The 21,566-nt window shown below is 58.0% G+C and overlaps 2 protein-coding genes across 2 annotated transcripts in view; one reads left to right on the top strand and one right to left on the bottom strand.

The window, feature by feature from the left end:
* CACNA2D4 (calcium voltage-gated channel auxiliary subunit alpha2delta 4) overlaps window positions 1-21,566 on the top strand; it is a 133,662-nt gene that overhangs the window by 86,673 nt on the left and 25,423 nt on the right. The gene's annotated exons all lie outside the window — the stretch shown is intronic.
* LRTM2 (leucine rich repeats and transmembrane domains 2) lies at window positions 1,674-18,594 on the bottom strand. Its single transcript, XM_050747105.1, has 5 exons — window positions 17,988-18,594; window positions 11,241-11,422; window positions 10,657-10,796; window positions 6,927-7,517; window positions 1,674-4,178 (listed from the first exon to the last, which is right to left on the bottom strand). The coding sequence occupies exons 3-5, from the start codon at window positions 10,721-10,723 to the stop codon at window positions 3,724-3,726; spliced, it is 1,113 nt and encodes a 370-aa protein (XP_050603062.1). The 5' UTR covers window positions 10,724-10,796; window positions 11,241-11,422; window positions 17,988-18,594; the 3' UTR covers window positions 1,674-3,723.

The raw sequence follows: 21,566 nt of genomic DNA, 5'->3' as shown, positions 1-21,566 counted from the left end.
GGTGTCTGTGGTGGGGGCTGTATAGTGACGATTGTGCGCCGAGCTCGAGGGGAAGTTAGGAGACGGGCACTCAGCCCAGCCACGGGGGCAGCGGCGGGCTGCACGTCACTGCCATGTCTCACGCCACCGGCTCACACAGAAGGGCAGCAGACCGGTAGAGATCGTGTTCATCCCTAAGCAGGTGGTTTATAGACAGCTACTGCAAAATTTCCAGAGATCTAACTTTTGGATCAGGATCTGTTTTCAATTCTCCATGTCCTCCAGGCCCTAGGCAAGGAATGAGGTCAAGCTCCAGGACGGAGGGGCTGTAATGGGCAAGGGTTTGTCCGGCAGACGGGCGTTCTTCCAGAACGACTTGCAATGTACAGAAGCCCCTGCACAGAGGCCCTTCCTGCCGGCCAGGGCTGCAAGAGCTCTCCTCTCCTGAGAGGTCGGCCTCAGTACCGGCCCAGCCTTCAGACCTTTGAGGGCTTCTGTCTGGGAACCATGACATTTGATTACACACATATGCATGACGGAGACCTGTGCCAGGCCTGGGAGGGGCCCCGTTCTTGCTTCTGCAGTGGGGCTCGGGAAGGCTTGTCTTGGGCCCTGCTCTGATTATTAGGGCTGTAGATGGTTTGTGTTTTGGGTGTGGGGGGGGGTTTGTGTGGTTGTTGGGGTTGTTTTGTGTTGTGGGGGCATTGGAGAGCAACATGTTATCACCGCCTGGGGAAGGCGGACACCCCGGCTCTGCCGTGGAGTGGAGCTGAACTCCCGGGGGACCCCGACGGTTCACTTCACTCCAGGGTTTGCTCCTGGCTTGCTGGGTTGTTATCCAAAGGAAGATCCTGGGAAGCAGAAAATTCCGCCTTGGCCTCTGAAGACTAATGAACCATATAGCCGAGGAGGGAGTTCTCGGGCCGAGCGTTGAGCCCACTCTTCACTAGGGCTCGCCGTGTACTCATAACCCCAGAGGTCTGATGCTCTTCCTCATCCCCTCTACTCGGTGCCTCGTTCCCCAGCCCTCCAGTCCATAATTCTGGGGCCCACCTGCTGAGCCCCGTGGAGGGTTCACTCTGCAGGCCCAGAGTGTGGTTTGCTGGCGCCCGAGTAAGCCCTGAACGGGCTCCCCCTCCCCACCAGCAGCCCCGCCAGCAGCCAGTGAGGCTGAAAGAACCCAGTCATCAGAGGCCCCTCCAACTGCCCTCCCCTCCCACTGTGCGGCGGCATCCTCTGGGCAAACAGTGCCTTCTCGCCACACAAGCCCATCTGTCCTGGCTGCCAGGGCCAATTCATGTCAAGGCTGGGTGGATGAGCAGCACCCACAGGGCATGGCCACGGCGGGGTCCCCAGCTCACCTTCACATCACAACCTCAGCGCCGCCCAGCTAAGCTGCCCTGAGGCTCAAGAACCTGCCTGTCAGGTCGGGATGGAAGTACCATCCTGGGTCTGCCAGGTCACGAGCTCACTGCCCCCAGCCACAGGGCCTCGCTCTGATCCAGGACTCAGCCTCTGCCCTCTCCCAGTGTTGCCCCAGCCCTGGCCCTGGGCGGGAGGCACCGTCTGTCATCAGAGCTCTACGCATCAGGGTCATGGCCACTGGCGCTTTTTCCAGCCTCCTGGGGAGGTGGGGGACAGGAAGCAGCTCTCCTGGCACCCAAGTCCCCTTCCCTCCCAATGAAACCAGGAAGTACGTAGGAAAATACAGTCTTTATTGGTCTTCTGAAACAACAAACCAGAAATATAATTTTGCCTTTAAAAATCTTCTGTCTCAGGCTAAAGATACCACCATTGACAATGCCCTCCCCTCCCCCAGTCCCTTTAGAAAATCCCCAGATCTGGTACCAGCCCGCACACCAAAAGAAGCAGGAAGACTGTGGCTGCAGCCGGGGTGGCCTGGGGTCCCAGTAAGTCGCCCATGCCAGGCGTCCTCTGTCCACCTGCCAGGACCGACCTCCTCAAAGGCACTCCTCCGGGCCCCCAGCCCACCCCACTCACCCACTGCCGCATGAGCAGGGAGGGTCAGAGGAGGGCACAGGAGCTAGGCCTGCCAACTCCCTCTGCTCAGACCCTTGGCTTCAGCGTTCTGGCTGGCCTCTTCCTGAGCCCCCATCGAGATTCCATCCAAGAGCCAGAGACGAGCCTGATGCCTCCTGAGCCTGTGAGCACGACACCTAGATACCCACCGTCATCGCACTCTGAGGAGGGACGGAGCTGGGGAGGGGGACAAGTAACCTGGGAAACCTGCACTGCCTTGGCGGCAGGTGGCTCCGTCCCAGACAGGTTCCCCACCCACTCTCTGGTTTGGCCCCGCCTGGGTGCAAGGAGTGCTCTGGGGAGCCACGCTGAGCAGACAAAGCCCGGAACAGAGGCCCCATCCTGGGAGCCTCTGGGCAGCGTGTGGCCACCCCCTCCCGCTCCCGGGCTCTGGATGCGATAGGCTGGCAGGCAGTGAGCCTCAGGGGAGCCACCGTGTTCTCTGCCTGCCACCTGCTCTCCCCAGAGGGTGCCACCAATGGCAAAGCACCACCAAGTCCCAGCCCTGAAGTCACAGGCCAGGAGGACTGAAGATGGAGGGTGAGAGGCACAGAGTCACGGTGCCAGGCTGCAGGCTGTGGAGGAATCAGTAGGGGCCCCGCAGAGCATGGTGCTGTGATGTGCGTGGGCAGGACCGAGGCAACGCCAGTGGTGTGTGGCTGGGTTCTCAGGAGGCTGCCATGCACACATGCAGCCGCTCCGGGCCCCTGGGGGGTGTCCCGGGAAAGCCCAGCAGGATAGGTGGGAGAGGGTTACCATGGTGACAGGAAGTCTCCTCCAGGGGCACCACTTTGGCCCACTTTAGAGGATCTCAAAGGATCCGGGTGTTACTGGTTGAGTTCCTTCCCGCTGTTGACTTGAGAAGATTGCAGTGAGCAAGCGAGAGGCTCTGTGATCTCAGGGAGGCCCCCGGGGAAGAGCATGTCTCTGCTGTCCGAGTGCTCATAGCCTCAGTCTCCATGTGACCGTGTGAGTGTGAGAATGTGTGTGTGTGTGTGTGTGTGTGTATTCTTTCAATCCGTGTGACTGCACTGGTGATGCAATGGGTGTGTGAGTGAATCAGCGAATCCAGGAGCATGTGGTCAGTGTGACCTATAGCAGATCCAGAGGCAGGATGGCGTCGGCCAGGGGTGTGTGGTGTTTCTGAGTGCTGGGTCCAGATGGCAGGGCTGGTGTGTTTGCACATTGGTACCAACAGTTGTAGAGCTGGGCCAGCTTTCACACTGCAGGGGTGTTAAGAACGTCCTTCTGGCTTAGGAGAGAGTCTCAGAAATCTACCTTCATCCCTCAGATCCCTCCCTCCCCGTCCCCTCAATGCAGGTGAGGTGGTACCAGCAAGGTAGGAAGAGTCACCAGCTGTGGCCACCCCAGGGCAGGAAGGGCGACAGGGGAATGCCCAGTCCGGAAGCCTCCTCTTGCACACACCTCCTTGCTTTGCCGTGGCCAGAGCTTAGGGAGATCCCCCAGATGTTCCAAAGATGTACTGGCTCCGAGAGGAGCATCCGCAGGAGCCCCCAGCATGGCGGCTTCCAGGGAGCCTCGAAAGTGCAGGGAGAGAGCCCGCTGTGGCTTGTCTGCTGGAGGGCGGGGAGGAGAGTGGACTGGGGGAGGCAGTGGCCAGTGCCGGGTCAAGGTGGAGGCTGTGGCAGAGCAATGCCGCGTGCTCTCCCCGCCCTTCCTACCTGTCCGGGTGGGAGTGGGTGCTCAGGCCACAGAAGAGATCTGCTTCTGGTCCTCGTGCTCGCCCTCGGGGTCCCCCATCAGGGGCTGGCGCTTTTTGAGCTCCCGATGGTACTTGGCCATGAGGGAGGCGTAGATGCAGCCATAGGCAGCGGCCACCACCATCATGATGCAGACGATGCCACACACGACCCCTGCGATGATCACCGTGCCCATGGCTCGCCTCACACTCGCCGGCCGGTGCCTCTGCTTCTGTGGGCAGGCCGTGCTGGGCTCCGGCTCTGGCTCAGCCCCGGACTTGGGCTTAGCAGGCTCTGGACTGGCCTTGGTGCAGGGTGGCCCAGGAATATCCAGCCCAGCTGAGCTATTCTCGTCCTCCAGCTGGGAGCAGTAGTTGAACATCTCCATGGGGACCATCCGCATGTCCTTCCCCCTCAGCTCCTTGGGCAGGGTGCAGGCAAGCTGGTCCAAGCGCCCCCCTGCATGCAGGAGAGAAAAAGAGGGGCTGACCAGGCATCCAGAACTTGCACTCCCTCTCCCCATCCCCAGCTCCCCAAAACGGAAGCCCCAGAAGGTAGTTTTTATCAGCAATGTAGTCAATCCTGGAATCGCCATCTATAGAAGAGGAAGCGGAGGAGGGAAAACAGCATTGATTGAGCCAAGTCCACAGTGAATTACGTATATCGTGCCATTTCATCCTCACAGGAGCCATGTGAAATGGATATTGTCTTTATTCCCATTTTATAGAGAAGCTCGCAGCCACTTCCATCCAGCCTGTCCTCTCCCGGGCCAAACTGACCCACAGAGCAAGGCAGTGCTAACGTGGGGAGGTGCCCAGGAAAGGGCTGTCATTGCAGAAAGCTGAGTGTCCGTGCCACACTGTCTGCCCCTGAATCTGCCTGCTGATCACCTGTCTGTGAGCCCAGGATACTGTTCTCAACACAGCATCTTATCCTTCTAGGGTTCTTACGTCTCACTCGAAGGACAAAAGTCAAAACCCCCGCCTCTGCCAGTGCCCCTCCATGCAAGACCTTTTGGTTGCCTAAGAATGGGCAGCTCCCTTTCTGGTGTAGGGAGGAAAAGAGTTGGCAGGAATGTTCTCCTTTTCCTCCTTAGGAGCAATCCAATGGCCCCATCAGTGCCCCAACCACAGCCCTGTGAGTACAAAGGCAACGGGAGGGGGAATCCTGGAGGCACACGAGGCCAAGGAGAGGAGGCTGGTGCTGATGAGGAGGTGTGGGTACGTGGGCGCACGGGCTCGCCAACACGTCTTCATGATGATGGCGGAGCCTGGCTCAGACATAGGGAGACACAGATGCAGGACAGGGGTGGGGTGAGAGAGAGGGTGGCTGAGGACAACAATCTGCCTAGACGTCCCCTAGAAAGTGAAAGTTGGATTCTGGCCCTCTTTCAGCTTCCAGCGAAATCTAGATGCAGGCACTAGACCCCCTGCTGAAGAGATGCGGGCTGCAGCCACTCCGTCACTGGCAGCTCCCTCTGCAGCCCGTCTGCCGCAAGTCTCCTCATACAGTGGGCATCAATCTTTCCCTGGGATGCCAATGGAAATATTCCAAGATTTTGTTTTTAAGAAATGCAAGGTTGAAAGCAATTCTGCTATTGAAAAAGTCTGAAAAGTGCACATTCTCATGGCATGCCTTTTTGTGCTGGGAATTCAGTTCCCGACGACCATAGCAGAGGAGGGTCTAAAGACACCTGGCCTAGTAGTTCCCCTATGCGGCTGACGCCTGGGTGGCCTGCAGCAAACCTCACATCCCAGGAACATGTATCAGTACTGCCTGGGGATGCAGAGCTGGGTGCTGACAGGGGTGCAGCCTCATTTCCCTGCTCAGAAGACCCAAGGTTGAATCCTGGCTGTGTCATCTTGTGAAAATTATTTAATTTATTTAATTACTTATGAGTTTTAGTTTTCTTGGCTGTAAAATAAGAAGGTCTATCTCAATTAGTTGCTGTAAGGATTAAAATCATGTACATGAAAAGACATTGGTAAACTGGAAACTATACAAATAGTAATCATTATTTCCCCTCTCACGAAAATGGGAGAAAGTATCATAGTGACTAACATTTTGTGGCACTTTATAGTATGTAAAACATTTTTAATTAACTAACACAGGAGAATTTCATGGAAATAATTGAAATTGTGGCTGGAGATGAAATGAAAGTGGTAAGACTTTAACAAAAAGCATTGGCATTATTTTCACCGCTTAAATATTGATTCATCAGCTCAGCAGACATTCATTGAGCATGTACTTTGTGCTGGGCACTAAATGGCATTTCAAGTCCACTTAGTATTTGATTCTTACCAGGAAGCGAACAGATAAATGAACGTTTTATTGAGGACTCACTTTGTGCTGGGCACCTCTCAAGCCACATGTCGTGCATTGCCGCATTTCATCCTCACAATGACCCTACGAAATAGATATTGTTTCCTTCCCACTTTACAGTGCCACAGCGAGAGGGCAACCAGCTTTCTCAAGATCACACAGCTAGCAGGTGGCAGAGCCGAAATACAAAGGCAGATCCGGCCCTTCTCACCACTGTCTTGCGCACCCTCCTTTCCCATCTCGTGTGACCATATCATAGGTCACTACAGCACTTTCCCACATTGAAGAAAAGGGGACGGGAAGAAAGTAAAACCTAACTCATTTGACTTCTTAAAGTCTGGATGACAAAACTTCTTGGGAGAGGAAGTTGGCACTGTCACCACAAGGAAGCTGTGGTTTTACTGAGGATTCATTCTATTCCCCTGTCATGTAAGGGTAGGTGTTTAAGAGACGGCTGTATTCTTCAGAAGAAGAGCTGTTTTTCTCCCTCCTTCTACCGCACCGGGGAAGCCCACAGGCAAACCTGGTGGGATACAAAGTCCAGGTGTCTTTACTTCCCTTATGTAACCTACGAAAGGGAGATCCAGTTCTGCGAGTCCTCCTAGGAGAAAGCGGGGAGCTAGCTTGGGGAGGGGATGCAGAGCAGGGAGGGGAGGGTGGGGGTGGAGGGAGCAGCACCAGCCTCTCTCCCACTGGCAGGAAGGGTGATGGCTCATCTGAGGGGAGGCTTGTGACTTTTCTAGCCGAGCTGGCACAGAGGCAGGGTCGCCCCCTTCTTTGCCCTGGCCTGCTCTCTGAGTCAGCACCCAGCCACCAGGAGGAAAGTGTGGGGCCAGAGGTGATTGTCCCGATCCCTGGGGCCCCAGCGGGGCCGGCTGTGCTCACCTCGGTAGGAGAACCACTCCATCCAGTGTTTGAACTCACGCAGGTTACAGTCACACTCCCAGGGGTTATCTCCCACTTGCAGCAGCTGCAGGTTCGCTAGGGGTTCAAATGTCAGCCGGTCCAGGTTCTGCAGACGGTTGGAGCGAAGCGAGAGGGAACGCAGAGCCAGGAGGCCATCAAAAAGGCCAGGGGGCAGCTGGGCCAGGCCGTTGATGGACAGGTCCAGGTGGCGGAGCAGCGGCGCGTGCCGCAGCAGGTCCCTGTCCAGGGTCCTGATGCTGTTATTGCGTAGCTGCAGCTCAGTCAGATTCGTCAGGTCCCCGAAAATGGAGTGGGGCAGCTGGTCCAGGAAGTTGTTGGACAGGTCCAGCCGCTGCAGGCTGGACAGGTTGGCGAAAGCCCAGCTTGGCAGGGCACTCAGCTTATTGTTCAAGAGCAAGAGGGTTCGGGTGGCCGCGGGCACATCTGGGGGCACCGTGGTGAGGCCTAGGCCACTGCAGTCCACCTCCAGGCTGCGGCTGTCACACTTGCAGGAGAAAGGGCAGGTGGGGAGGGCCTCCACGGCATACAGGGCGACCCAGCAGGTGATCCCTTGATGGGAGGGACAGACGGGGGAAAGAAAGCAACAGGCCAGGTCATTACCTCCTGCTACTCTTCCCTCCTTTCCAGCTCATATCATAACAAGCTCTTGGCTTTATCTCCTTTGGCACAAGCCACAATCAAGGCATAAACATTTATTAACCACATAAAAGGATAACAAATCCAAAGCCACTTCCATAGTAATGGACATCACACAGTGTCTGCAGGGCGCCCTGCCTTGCCACACATCTGGCAGAGCAATCACTTGAGTGGAGAATGACCCTGCAGACTCAGCCAGAGCCCAGAGGACAAGCCATGCTGGTGCACAGTGATGGGAAGCTTGCAGGGCCTCCCACAGTCATCTCCTGGGAGCTTGGGTCCTACAGACACCATGGATGTTGACACAATACAGGAGAAAAGGTTGTCAGAGAAACCTGCTCCCATGCCCTCTCCCAGTGTCACTGCTGGGACAAAGTCTCTCTTTCCCGTGGAAAATGGCCAGGCTGCTGGCCCCCTCCCCTCTGTGGCCCACCCCAACTCTGGAGCTGCCCTAAAGACAAGCTGCGTGTGGAAAGGCGAGAGCACAAAACAGCACTCCCAGCCCTGTCCTGCACAGCTTCCCACGTGCTGTTAGGTCTCCATGAACCCCACACCCAAGATGACGCCAGCAACTTGGCGTGAGGGTTTAGAGCCCAGGCTGTGCACCGAGGGTCCCACTGTCGGAGTGACAGGCTAAGATGCACAAACCCACTTCAACATTGACAAATCACAGGGCCCAGGACGCCTTCCACATTGACTCCCACCCTAACACCATCCAGGCTCTCAGCCTGGGCCTCTGTTCCTAGGGGCTACAGGGCAGCATTCCTGCACAATGGCCCGATTAACAGAATTCCTTTCCCAGTCCCATCTTTTGCCCGACTCTTCTGCGTAGCGAGCATGGGGTCCTGTGTGTAGGGCTGGGAGAAGTGACCCTCAGGGAACAATCACATCAGAGCCGTGCCTTCCGTTGTGGAGCAGCCCTTTCCAACAGCAGCCTCAAAAACCCCTAAGTGTCCTCCTGAGTAGCAGGGAAGCCTGCTCGTTGTGAAAGGGAACTGGGAAGAGCTCAAAATAGTTCAGTCCCACCAAGTCAGCCCAGCCAAGGTCAGTTCCACACAGACTAGAGAAAAGACCCCAGCCAGAGAAGTAATGGAGAAGTTCAGACCCAGCTCACAGCCCATCAGTCCATCCCCGACCTGGGGCCTGGGACCTGAGACCTGGTACCTGGGACCTGAGACCTGGGGCCTGAGACCTGAGACCTGGTACCTGGGACCTGAGACCTGGGGCCTGAGACCTGAGACCTGGTACCTGGGACCTGAGACCTGAGACCTGGGGCCTGCGGCCTAGGACCTGAGACCTGGTACCTGGGACCTGAGACCTGGGGCCTGAGACCTGAGACCTGGGGCCTGGGACCTGAGACCTGGGGCCTGGGACCTGAGACCTGGTACCTGGGACCTGAGACCTGGGGCCTGAGACCTGAGACCTGGGGCCTGGGGCCTGGGACCTGAGACCTGGTACCTGGGACCTGAGACCTGGGGCCTGAGACCTGGGGCCTGAGACCTGGGACCTGGCTGTCCCAGGTCGGGGTGGACCAATGGGCCGTGAGCTGGGTGCGAACAGCCTTAAGTCTTGTCCAACAGGGCTCGGGGTGTCTGGTGTCCCAAAGGGTGGAGCTTGAAGGAAGAGGATGAGACTCTCCCCTTCCCCTGCCTGGAGGATCGATGACAGCTGAGAGCTGACACGTGGCTAGATCTGGCCTAGGCCTCTCTGCAGCCTAACAGCGAGCCCCCCTGTTCTTGGTGAGAAGTGAGCACAGGCACAGCCATGGAAGCCACTGGAGACCCTTTTTCTGGCCATCTTGGGTTACCTCATGTCACCGCTCACCTCTCACCCCTCTGAGCCCATCTGCTACCAGTCAGCCAGCCCCACACCACCACACCAAGCCATCTGAAAATCAGCATTCTTCAGACTTGACTTTCCCCAGGGAAAAAAAAAAAAAAAAAAAATCCAATCCATTCAGCTTCCCTCTCCAAAGGATCTGCATCCCCAGAAGCCACTCGCCCCTCCCAGGGAAGGGCCTGACAGCAGGCCGAGAGCCGCGGCAGAAGAGCAACTCCCTGCCTCCGAACCGCCCTGGAGACCAGGGTGGCAGAAAAGCTCCAGTGACAAGAAAACATAATCCCGTATTGCGAGGTGTTGAGTGATTCTAGAATGAGGTTGAAAGGAGATCTGAGTCACTCGGGGACCAGCCTCTCTCGCACAGTGAATAATTCAGGCTGCCTGTGTTGTGGGGCCCCGGATCACAGGGCTGGCCGCAGCGGGAAGTCAGGCGGAATGCCGTCCCCATCCCGCAGGACCATTTCCTCCCTGCCACTGTGTAGCCTTGGGCAGGCCAGCCCTTGTTGACCTTGTCCCTTTGCCACATATAAAGAGAATTCTCAGGGCTCCTTTCACCCTGACGGCTGCCAGGCGTTGCCTTCATTCACGCTGCCTCCCGTTTTTGGTAAATAGAGGGCTCAGTCTGCCTATATGCAGGAGGGGTTGGACCCACTCCCCAAAGTCTCTTCCAGCACCGCCTCCCAAGAGCCCACTAGGTCCTCTACTGAGAGTTGGGAAAGCGGAGACATAAGGAGCATAAGACATATCTCCAAGCTGACCCAGCTCCTGGTCGAGGCCAGCCAACGGGGCAGTTCCCATGGGAGCAAAAGGGCTCGCCACAGTCTATGAAACACAGACTGACAAGCTCAGACTGACAAGCTTAGGCACCAGTGAGGCTGTTTAAGACTCAGCAGGCCTGCGTTCCAGCAGAGCTCTCCTCTCATCGAGGACCCCAGGAGGTCACAGAGACTTACCTGGGGGAGGTAGAACAACTGTCGAGGCCTCCAACTCCAGGTCTAACCACTCAGCACTCAGCGGTGACTCTGACTGGTAGGGATGCTGTCACCAGGCATGACCCTGGCTTCCCAGAACACGGCCTCGGGTATCCCAGGAAGATCTGGCCTAGGCCTCCCTGCAGCCTAAGTGTTGCTAAGGCCCCATACGGTGCTACCTAAAGTCACCTCGGCACCCCCACCCCACCCACACCCTCCTCCGGGGCCAGGGGTGTACTCACAGGAGACCTGCCTCCACTGCAGGGCGAGCCTGCCCCTCTGCTCAGGGCTGCTGCCCGGCGCCAGCATGGTGAGGCCCACGGCTCTCTGGGCCCTGTCGCTCTGGGGAGAGAGGAGGCCCTGGGTGCACCGCCTGTCAGTCCTGAGGGAGGGAGGAGCACTGAGCGCAGGCAGGCACAGGAGCCCCGTTCCAGCCCAGGGGTTAGGGAGAGGTCCCGGGTGTCTCTTTACACTCCTCATGCCCTCTCCTGTTCCTCTCAGTTATGATTCCCTGGGTGGGGGAAGAAGAGGAGCCAGGGAGCCTTCAACCCCCTGGGGTGGGGGAGGAACAGGCCTCGGCTTGCACAGTGCGGCAAGGCTGGGGGCGCACCCGAGTGCCCACCCGGCCGCCTCCGCCTTCTTGTTGATCACTCAAATGTTTTCATGACAACCTGGTCTCCCATCTGGGCATTCCTTGAGTTATGGGTGGAGAAACTGAGTTGTCTCTGCGAGGTGAGCAGAGTGAGGTCACAGGCCACAGCTGTCACCTGTCCCTGGAGGCTCCCCTCACCTGGGTCCCAGTTTCTCCAGCCCCACCACAGCTCACCATGGCCCCAGGGAGGCAGGGGCCAGGCCCTTGGCTGCTGCAGTCGCGTAGGGTGTGAGCCACTGGACGGCCTGCCGCTTCCCCCTGCACCGCCGCCCACGCAGAGGTGAATAGCAGCACTCTGTCTTCCGCCAGCCGGGCTATAATAAGACTCATCAGCTCAGGGGTTCATGCTGCGGCAGCTGCTAGGAAGAGACAGGGACACAGAGGAGAGGTGAGATCTCAGAGCAGGGGCGCTGAGGCAGCCGGGGTGCAGGAGCAGGCTTCCTTCCGAGGGGACAAGGGGGCACTTACCCTTTCTAGGGTCTGCCCCCCGTGTCTCCCAGCTGGGACACAGGACGTGTGCTGGGGTCTCCACTTCCTTCCAGATGGGAGGCCCAGGCTGCCAGCCCATCAGAGACGGGGACCGGGACTGGCATGTGTTTACCTGCTGCAGCTGGCAGGGGCGGGGACGGGTGGGGAAGGAGGGAGGATGCCTGCACCCCTCTCCTTCGCCCTCCACGGGCTCCCTGCATCAGCCCACTGCTCCAGGCGGCTCCCAGCCTCTGACCTTCCTTGGTTGCCAGATTTGTCCCTGGGTGATTCCTGGTTGCAGCCTGCCTCTCCCTGCCCCTATGGGCCTATGTAATTCTGGGAGCCCGGGAGACAATATCAGAGTGAAGAAGACAGGCCCGGAGGTAGATGGAGTTGCCAGGAAGCGTCAGTGCTGAGCCCAGAATCTCTGCCTGTTCGTGCTGGTTTCCACTCGGGCATTAGGGTCCTGCTGCAAACCCTGTTGCCCCCATCTTCTCCCCTCAGCTCCCCTCGGCCCCTCCCTCCTTGGGTGCTCCTCAGGCAGCCACAGCAGTGCCCAGTTAGAACAGGACAGTCGGCTCTGACCCCGGCAAGGGCAGCCTGCTGAGGGGCGGAGCGCTGCCCTCTTGGCTGTCTTTCCTCCCCTTCCCCCACACAGTAAGGGTGCCAGTCCGCTGAGGGCCCCGCAGGCGCTGGCAGAGGGGTCACAAGACTGGGCACAAATGTGGGATTGCAGGCAGCCTGGGACCCCCCTGCCATGCAGCCTTCAGGAGGACCCACGTCCCTGGCATGAGGGGTGGAGGAGCCCCTGAGGGTGGCGATGTCATGGTTCTCTAACCACTGTCTCAAGGCCAAGCCCCAGTGGGCTCCTGGTGCCAGTTGGCAGGGGTGGGGGCTCTGGGTTCAAATCTCTGGCCAGTTCTTTAAACAAACTGCTTACACCCTCTGGGCCTCAGCTTCTTTATGCCTAGAGATGGTGACCGCAATACCTGCTTGGTGGAATTTCTATGAGGATCTCTCTAGTGAAGGGAAGAGAGTTGACACACTCAGTGCACATCACCGTGGAAATCCAGGCAGAGGCTCCTGCTCCAAGCTTGGACTTGAGCCCAAGACAGGCATGAGGGAGCAGCAGTTTCTCCCTCCGGGGAAGAGGGCTGTCAGCAGCAGGTCGGTGTGACGGCTTCCTTTCCCGATCCCACCAACCTCACATGTGAGCACCCCGGGCCTGTGGAGTCTGTGTATTTCTGCCCCACACCTATGGCCCTCGCAGACCTGCCTTCAAACGGCAGCGTCCACGCTGTCTGTCCCTCGAGCCCTGACCTTCAGCACAATCTCTCTTACTCAATCAAGAATGCCCATGTCCAGAGCTCACCGTCCACGGCCACCCAAGGCATAGAGATGACGATCACTTGCCCCAGGTCACACGGTAAATAAGGGACTGGATTGCAGGTTTTGGAGCCAGGCTGCCCGTCACTCCCTGGCGACTGTCACCAGTCAGTGGCCCTTCCAGGGAGATACTTATGTGTGCACAGAGCAGGGCACACACACAGGCCTCCCAGACATGTGCTTGAAGCTCTGTACACAGCACGGGATGCAGACACACCCACAGAGAGCTGTGCAGCTAGGCGTGTGCTAACATACATGGGCCCACATGCCTGCACACATGCACACGCACCTTGCTGGCAGCACTCCAGCACATCTCAAATGCCAACACTCAGGCAACCGAATGAGATGCCTCTAAGTTCCCAAATGCCTCCAGCAGACATATGTGTAAGCCACCTGCAGCCTGGAGCTAAGGTCTAGAGAGAACCTCTGCAGGGCAGCCCTTAACCCATGAGATCCTTCCTATGCTCAGGGTCCACATTGAGGCCAGATGCCCCATCCAGGCATCTGCTCCCACTCCTTCTGGCTTGCTGCAGGCAGATAGATAGTGGAGAAGCCCTCCCACCCTAGCTCAGGCCAGTTTCCACCTAAGGCTTCTGCCTCCTCTGGGTAGGCTCCTCTTTTGCCTCCCACGCCACCCTTTCCCGTCCCTCAGTGCCTCCCACACTGTGAGCCCAGGGGTTAACCAGCACACAGGCTGGCGAAGGTGGCCTCTTGTGCAAGTCTGGACGTCCCATCTCCAGCCTCGACTGGGATGTCACCCGCACAAGTCAGGCAAGTCCCCACAATGCAGACCCATAGGTATTGTCTTGCAAGGTGGCAGGACACTGTTGATCCTGGTATTGTCTAGAGAAATGTGATGAAAACAAGGCCCCCAGGTCCATGCGGATATGCCCCTTGCTCTCTGAGCAGCAAATTCTGCTTTCCTGGGTTCCTTGGGCTTCCTCCTGGACACCAGGACCTTCCCAAGAGCGAGAAAAACAGCGCAGCTCGCAGAGGACACCAGTCATACATGTGTGTCGTCACAGAAGGACTCCTAGGGAGAGGTGGGGCTGCAGCCAGCAATCCCTAGTTCCTGAGCCTCTGCCTACCAACACACCTCCATCCAAAGGGCCCCTTCCCACCCCCAGAAGAGTGGAGCCTCCTTAAGGAAAGGGGGTGACCTACATTGGGAAGCTTGGAGAGCAGCTGCCGTGGCAGGCGCTGACAGCTGCTGAAATAAATTCACAGTCTGGGAGGGAAGTCCCTACCCAGGGTGCAGCATGGCGGACAGCGAGATCTCCTGTCTCCAAGTCCCATGGCCTCATCCACTCTGGATGCTGAGCCTGCTCCTAACCCAGTCCTAGAGACAGGGAGACCAAAGATAAGGGGCTGGGCCTCCACGGAAGCCCTGGCCTCCCTTCCGGAGAGAGCCAGGATGGGAGAATGGGGCTGAAAAGCTCAAAGCAGTCAAATGAGGAACTCTGGAGGGCCAGAAACACGGGCTTTGAGTGTAGCCCATTGCAACTCAAAGTGCAGTCCATGGATCCGCAGCATTGGTCTAGCTCGGGAGCCTTGTAAGAAGGCAGTCCCAGGTCCCACTCAGAATGACTGAGTCAGAATCAGCATTTTAACAAGATCCCCAGGCGATTTTCATGCATATTCGAGTTTTATACTACTAGGCCGGGGCACCTCTCAGCAGGGTAAACGGCCGCCCGCCGAGGAGACCATGCTGGCCTGTCCCTGAGCCTCCAGGACCCACTGAGAAGTTAACTGGGACCTGGGGAGAAAAAATTACCACAGTCACAAACCTGTGTAGTTTTCTTAATCCTTGTAACAACTCTCTGGGGTTAGTGTTCTTGTTACTATCATTTTGCAGATGGGGGAAACTGAGGCAACAGAAATTAACTCGCCTAAAGTTAGGCAAATGGAATCCTATGGGTCTGAGCCCGAGCTCTCCGGCTCCTAACTCAGTTGTCCATCTGCTTACACGTGGGGGCTACTCGTGTAGGAAAGGCAGAGGTAGGAAAGGAAGACACTGCCTTTCCTCGGAAGGGTCCTCCGCAGCGTCCACGGCATTGCCTGATCCACTCGCGCTGGAGCTAAGGCAGCTGTCTTTGTCCCCACTGCCCTGATAAAGGAACAGACTTTGTGACTTGCTGGACTGAGATGCAAGCAAGCCAGGTTCTCCTCTTCCCAGCCTCCCTTCTTGAAGTCCTGGGAGGCCAAGATCTTAGAGAGGGTGGAGGGGGCTTTCTAGAAACCTTTCTGGCTGGGGGTTGTGTGCTGAGGTGAGGGGAGTAGGCCGGAGCTCTGCTGTGGGGGAGTCAAGGCTGAGGAGGCCATGGGGGAGCAAGAGGCCCCAGTAGGAGCAGGGGGTTCCACGTGCAGAGCTGAGTGGGCTGCAGCCACCCCTAGAGACTGGGGGTGGGAGCTACCTCCCTGCTAGCGCCCCACCCGGCCCCTCAGAGCATGGAACAGCCTGCACGCACGCACGCACTGCAGAGAGCTAGGTTGGGACGGGAGGAGCCTGGACCGCTCCATGCACCTGCCCCTTCCATTTCTCCTGAGATGGAGGTTAATTAATCTCGTCTCAGACTCTAGCTAGAAACCTCCTGCACACTCACCGTAGACCTGGTGTCCGCGCCCTTCCTCTCAGGCTTCTGCCCATGTCTATCCCTCCACATCAAGCATCCAAGACATGCAGCCAGATAATGGCCATCGGGCCTCCGCCTCTGAATTCCTGGTTCCTGGGCCATCATGCTAGCCCCAGGGTGCACCCACTCCCCTGGCATCTCCCCTTGGTCGAGGGTCCCTGACTCGAGACAAGGCCTCCACACCCCTCAGCATGGAAGAGTCACAGGACTCAGGGGTAAAAGGGGCATTGGCAGCCTACTCTGCCACCCCCTTCACTCTGCAGAGGGCCAGAGAGAGGCAGAGCCAGCACTGGGCCCACGCCCTGGGCCCGCAGGGGCAGTGCCCTTCCGCCAACCCCAGGAAGGCTGAGAGGGAGCCCAGAGAGTGGGCAGCCAGAGCCCCGGGCCAAAGACAGCCTGAGATTCCACATGCCCGGGACGCAGGGGAGGCTGCCACTGCTGTCTAGATTTCCCTTGCTGTCTGGGTTTCCCTTGCTGCTGCCCGTCTGGGCACCCAGGCCCTCTAGGACACATGCTAGATCTCTTTCCTGCCCATCACCCCCATCACACACACTGCCCAGGCAGCAAGGAACCAGGTTTTTACAATCTCTATATTTGTACTTGGAACGGCCATATGCCCTCCTGGTTCATTTTAAAACACATGCCCCATCTTCACCCCCAGCCTCCTGCACCCCCGTTTTCTTGTCAGATATTCCCAATCTCAAACAGACCCTCTGGGAAGCACAGCAGAGAAGCCCCCCGAGTGACTCCTCATGGGAGCTGCTCCCTGACATGAGGGAGGCTCAGGTGTCCGCTGGGCCCTGGGGCTGGGCTCAGGGTGGTGTCCCCAGGCAGGGCGCAGGGGAAGCCTGGCTGGGGGGAAGGAGGAAGACCAGAGGGTCAGACGGCCTCTATGCTGGCTCCTTCCTCCTCTGCCCACCCCCAGAGCTCCCAGACACCCCCAACCATCACATACACGCCGTCCCCTCCTCCTTCCTACACTGCCCACTGAGGCCCAAACAGCCCAGAGGTGGCCCCTGGGCTCTGGTGCTTGGGAAATGGGAGCAGGATTTGCTCCTCCTGGGCCCAGACAAGCTTCCGTCAAACCCCAAAGACACCAGATCGGCAACTTAAGTGGCCTCTCTCCTTCCCCCTCCCCACGGGCCTGGCTTTCCTGGTCTCCCTCTTTTGGCAGTGCTGAGACTTTCTTTCTGCCGGTGGGGAGGTGGGGGTGGGAAGAGCTGGGCTCTTCTTGGCAGCTCGGAAGCTGCTGTCGGGTTTCCCTACCAGCTGGACTTCCCCCGCCTCAGCTCCACGTGCTCGGCTCCCTCCCCGCCCCCACCTGAGGCGGTTATCTAAGCTGCAGGGGTGTCATCTGAGTCACAAAGAGGCACTGCCCAAGTAGCCCTGACAGCCAGGTGCCAACACCCCCCAGAAATGTGGACAGCTTGGGGGTGGGGGAGAGACAGCCCCGGATCTGCGGGGAGGTGCAGGAATATGAACTTCCGACTCCTGGTCAGGCTGCTCCCCTCTCTAGCACTGTTCAAATGGGCCTGGGGGATTGGGAGTGACTGTGCCGCTCTACTCAGGGGGTCTATGCCCCCTGCCTGGGTCAAGAAGCCAGGCAGGCCTGGCCCCGCTGTGTACCCCCCACCCAAGCTCAGTGCACAGCCCCCACTAAGGCTCCCTGACCCATTTGCAGGTGGATGGCTGGGTGTACAGCCGCGGGACACCCCAGCAGGTTCTCGCAGGCCTGATTCTCCTGTCTTGCCCTTGGGCTAGCAGGGAAGGGCCGCGATACTCCTCTCTCTTGCCCACTCCCAGCCTCACCCTCACCAGGGAGCTTCATGCACAGCCGAGTGGACCCATGCTCATCTGGGGGAGGGTTCCTCCACACCCTTGTCCAAGGACAGCCACCTGCAGGCAAGCTATGGGGAGGCCCGGGCCCTGGGTCTGTGCCCATGCCTCTGACATCCAGGCCCTCCACCCTGCCACCCTCCACCCCAAGCCTTCCTGTGATCTGGCCCTGTCCCCAGCACCCGGCTGCCATCCCACCCACTTCCCATGACCCCCGAGTTTCTTGGGGCTGTCTGTGCAGAGCCGGGCACAACGACAGCACAAGGCTCTTGGCTGCTTCTCCCGTGCTGCAGGGACCGTTTCTATGCCACCCGGGACTGTCATCTGGCGCCAGCGCTGCCCTCCTCCCCACTTCCCAGCAGAATCCACAGTTCTTGTCCCCAGCGCTGCGGGCTCAGAGTTCCCGGTGTCGTGCACCTTTGGGATGCTCAGGTGCCTGAGCCCAAGCTGCTGCTTGGCCCCAGCAATTGCCCCCAGGTGGGAAGCAACTGCAGCTATTCCTGCAGGGCAGAGATGGCCGGTCCCCACTTCCCATGCCCGGACCACCCCCCGTCCCCACCAACCCTCCATTCCTTCCTACCAGTCAATCGGCACTCACCGTCTTTACTCTGACCGCAAACGCCTTCAATCAGGTGGCTCTCAACCCTCCAGTAAGACCCTCCTGGGATTCCTAGAGAAATCCAGACACCACCGGCAGGCAGAGCGCAGTGGACACTGATGCCAGAGTCTCCACTCAGCGGGAGCAGGGGCTGGCACGCAGCACACAGCACCGGGGGGTGGAATGCTTGCAGCAGGCAGGGGACTGCTGGGTCAGTCACAAACTGAGAAGGAAAGAGAGGGATGGAGGGAGAGAGAGAGGAGAGAGGGAAGAAAGGGGCGAGGGAGGAGAGCGCGCGTGTGCGCGAGCGACGAGCCAGAGCAGAGCGGGGAGTGACAGCTGGGGTGCATCTGTGATGACAGCGGCAGCAGCACACACAGGCACACACCAGAGGCGCCTCGGCCGGCCGCGAGGGCAGCGCTCACCCTGGCCACGCTCACGTTTCAGTGGAAAAAGGCGCCTGTGGATGCATCGCTGCCGACCCCAGGGAGGAGGAAAGCTGTTTCACCACCACCTCCATCTTCCATCCTGCGCCTCCAGGCTCTCCGTCACCCCCCGGCTGCACCTGTCTTCTGTGCCTCTCCGCTCTCTTCCCTTCCATCTGGGGAAGGAGGGACAGGCGCAGACACTGAGCAAGCGGCTGACTTTTGTTCCCATTGAGGCCCCCCCGGGAAGCTGGTCTTTCTCCTGCTTTAGAGACATGTGAGGCAGAGTCTCCCATCCTGCCTGAGAGAAGGAAAAACTGAACCCTTCTCTCAGTCATACAAAAGAAGGGTGCACGGGGATGTCCATGTGACAGATGGCCCTACAGGAAAGGGCCCTGAGCCCCCACAAAGCCAGGGATCACATGGTCATGCAGAGGTCACTGAGCCTCAGGGTCTGACCACCCCAGGCCAGGACTACTTTAGGAAGCAGAACACCAGAGTTGGCAGCTGGGAGCTTGGGCACAGGGCAGCCTGCAGCAGCTGCTTGCAGACCATTCTCAGTGCCGGGGACGAGCTTGGCTTCTCAGGGCTCCTTGCTCTTATCTGTGATGGGTCAGGCATGCGAAGGGAAGAGACTGTCATTCAAGAACTTGGGGGCCTCTTTCTTAACCAATCAGGATAAAGCAAGTCAGAAAAAATGATATCCTAAGAGATGGGAAGTGGCTGATCTGAAGGCCAAGTGAGTCAGGGACCAAGCTAGAAGGAAGCCAGGGCCCCCCCAGCCTGGAGTACGAACCCTAAATCCCCCTTCCTTTGCGTCCACTGCCTGTAGACCGATGAAGCAGTGTGCTAGTAATATGTCACCGTGTCCTCTGTCCCTCTTCCATTTTGCCTGCTTTCCCGGGAGGATTCATAACCAGGACTGGGGTGGGGGTAGAGGAACCCCCGGACTCAGGATGCCCCTAGAAGGGTGCTCCTGCACACTCCTTTCTGTCTGCTCTGCTGGGCCCCCGGGCAGCGCAAGGCTTGAGCTGTGGTGTCTTCTCCCTCTGGGGAATCCCCTGCCTCTCACCTCTCATGCTGGTGCCTCCCACACATCCCACTTTCAAGCTAAAGAGGCTCCCACCTCCCCATAAACACGCTTCCTGCTTCTCCATCTCCATGAAATCGTGGCCTTCCCCGAAAGCGTGTCCCTCCCCGAAAGCGTGTCCCTCCCCGAAAGCGTGGCCTTCCCTGGGCCTGCAATGCTCTCCCGCCCATAGGGGGCTTCCCGCTTCCTTAAAATCTCAACCAGAATGTCACCTGCAAGGCGACGTTTCCCCGGAATGCCACAGGACTGGCCCTGCTCCTCCTCCGATCTCTGGCATTCTCTCTGGGCCACCCTCACATTGTGCAGAGGCTTTCTGTGGTCTGCTTCATCTCCTTTCCTACACAGAGCTGTTCAAGCAGAGGGACGGCCCCACCTGTTCCGTGTCCTTCAGGCCCCAGCGCCTTTGTGTCAACCGAGTGAGGAATGGAGGACGGGAAAGAGCCCAAGACTGGGCATCAGGGCACCCAGACTCCAGACTCTGTTGCTCAGTGACTAGCTAGCTAGTGAGTTCACTCAGCAGCCCTGGGCCTTGCTGGCTGGGATTCCTGGCCTGCAGAATGAGGAGATGGGTTGAGATCTCTGGTCTCCCTTCTGGCACTGGCCTTCTGCAACCTAAGTCTTCGCTGTGCACCTGCCGGGTCCCCAGCATGTGTTACAAAAGATGATCCGTCTCATGCCCCACAGTCCCCATCCCATGCAACACGCAGTCTCCCGGTTAGGTTCTCAAGACAGAGGAGGAGGAAAGAGAAGTAGATACAACGGCTGGGAGGGCAAAGCTGGAGCTTCTGACTCCTGGGACCACAGCACTCAACAGTGTGCAAACTCATATGTTCATGTGCATGCTATGTGTGTGTACGTGTGTGCATGTGTATATGCATGTGTGTGCAGGTGTGTGTGCATGCATGTGTATGTGTGTGCATGCATGTGTCTGTGTGTGCATGCATGTGTGTCTGTGTGTGCATGTATGTGTGCATGCATGTGTGTCTGTGTGTGCATGTATGTGTGTGTGCATGTGCAGCTGTTTGTTTTTGCCATCTGTGATGACACAGCAGCACCAAGGTGACAGTCTGCGTGCAGAGCCAAGATGTACATCTTGATAAGCTGCTTGCCAGCCTGGCCTTATTGAGGCTCTTTGTTATGTTGGCCAGCGGAGCTGAGCTGAGATCTTAAGGAAAGCTGCTATGGAGGAAGGCACGAGATCAATGTGGAGAGGCAGGCCAGAGAGGGAAGGCAGGGGACAGCCTGGAGAGGGAGGACAGGAGGGAGGGAAGGGATTCAGGCCAGCTGGGGCAGGAAGGGGTCTGAGATTTGTCTTCCTCTTTCAGGGCATGACAGACCCCCTGGGGACCAACGTCAGGGTCTAAACCAGGGGCCCAGCATGCACAGGCATGAGGGAAGTTTTCCTGATAACTCCCAGGAAAGCAACCGGAAAAGCCGAGGCCTTGCATTCCCTCAGGCCCTTGGCCTGAATTTCTCTTCACCGAAAGGTGTGAGCTTGTCTGCAAACATAGTATCATAAGGTGTTGTCTCCTACACACAGCTGGCTAGCAGGAGATGATGGGAGGAAGGGCAGTCCTCCCCGCAAGTAGCCACTCAGCTGAACGAGCAGAGCAGGGATCCTGGGGGAGAAGACTCGGTTCCCTGGGTGTCTGGAATGGAAAAGCACAACTTGGGTTGTGGGACAGGAGTTGACAGAAGGATTCAGTATGATGCAAGCCAAGGGGTGCAAGCAGTTGGGCACCGCAGAACACTGTTGACTCACTGGTAAATGTATTTCCGTGCCTCACCGCCTTTACTCCCAATACCACGTCTTGTCTTCAACATCTTACAGTTCTTGCCATAAGGAAGTTCTTCTTCGTGTCTCACTTAAACCCCCATTCCTTAGTGGATTGCCTCCGAGGTCTTCAAGGGACCCAGAGCACAGCTAAACCTCCAGGATCTCAAGTTCAGGGACAGTGAGCAGGCACAGCAAAATGGAGAGGAAGGAGGTCAGCAAGGCCCCTGAAGCTTGGAGGGAAGGGACAGTGAGACCTGCTAGAATTCTGCTTCCCTGTCAACTGGCTG

This window comes from Macaca thibetana, chromosome 11, assembly GCF_024542745.1.
Source record: "Macaca thibetana thibetana isolate TM-01 chromosome 11, ASM2454274v1, whole genome shotgun sequence".
NCBI lineage: Eukaryota > Metazoa > Chordata > Mammalia > Primates > Cercopithecidae > Macaca > Macaca thibetana.
This window is presented reverse-complemented; position numbering and strand designations above follow the sequence as displayed.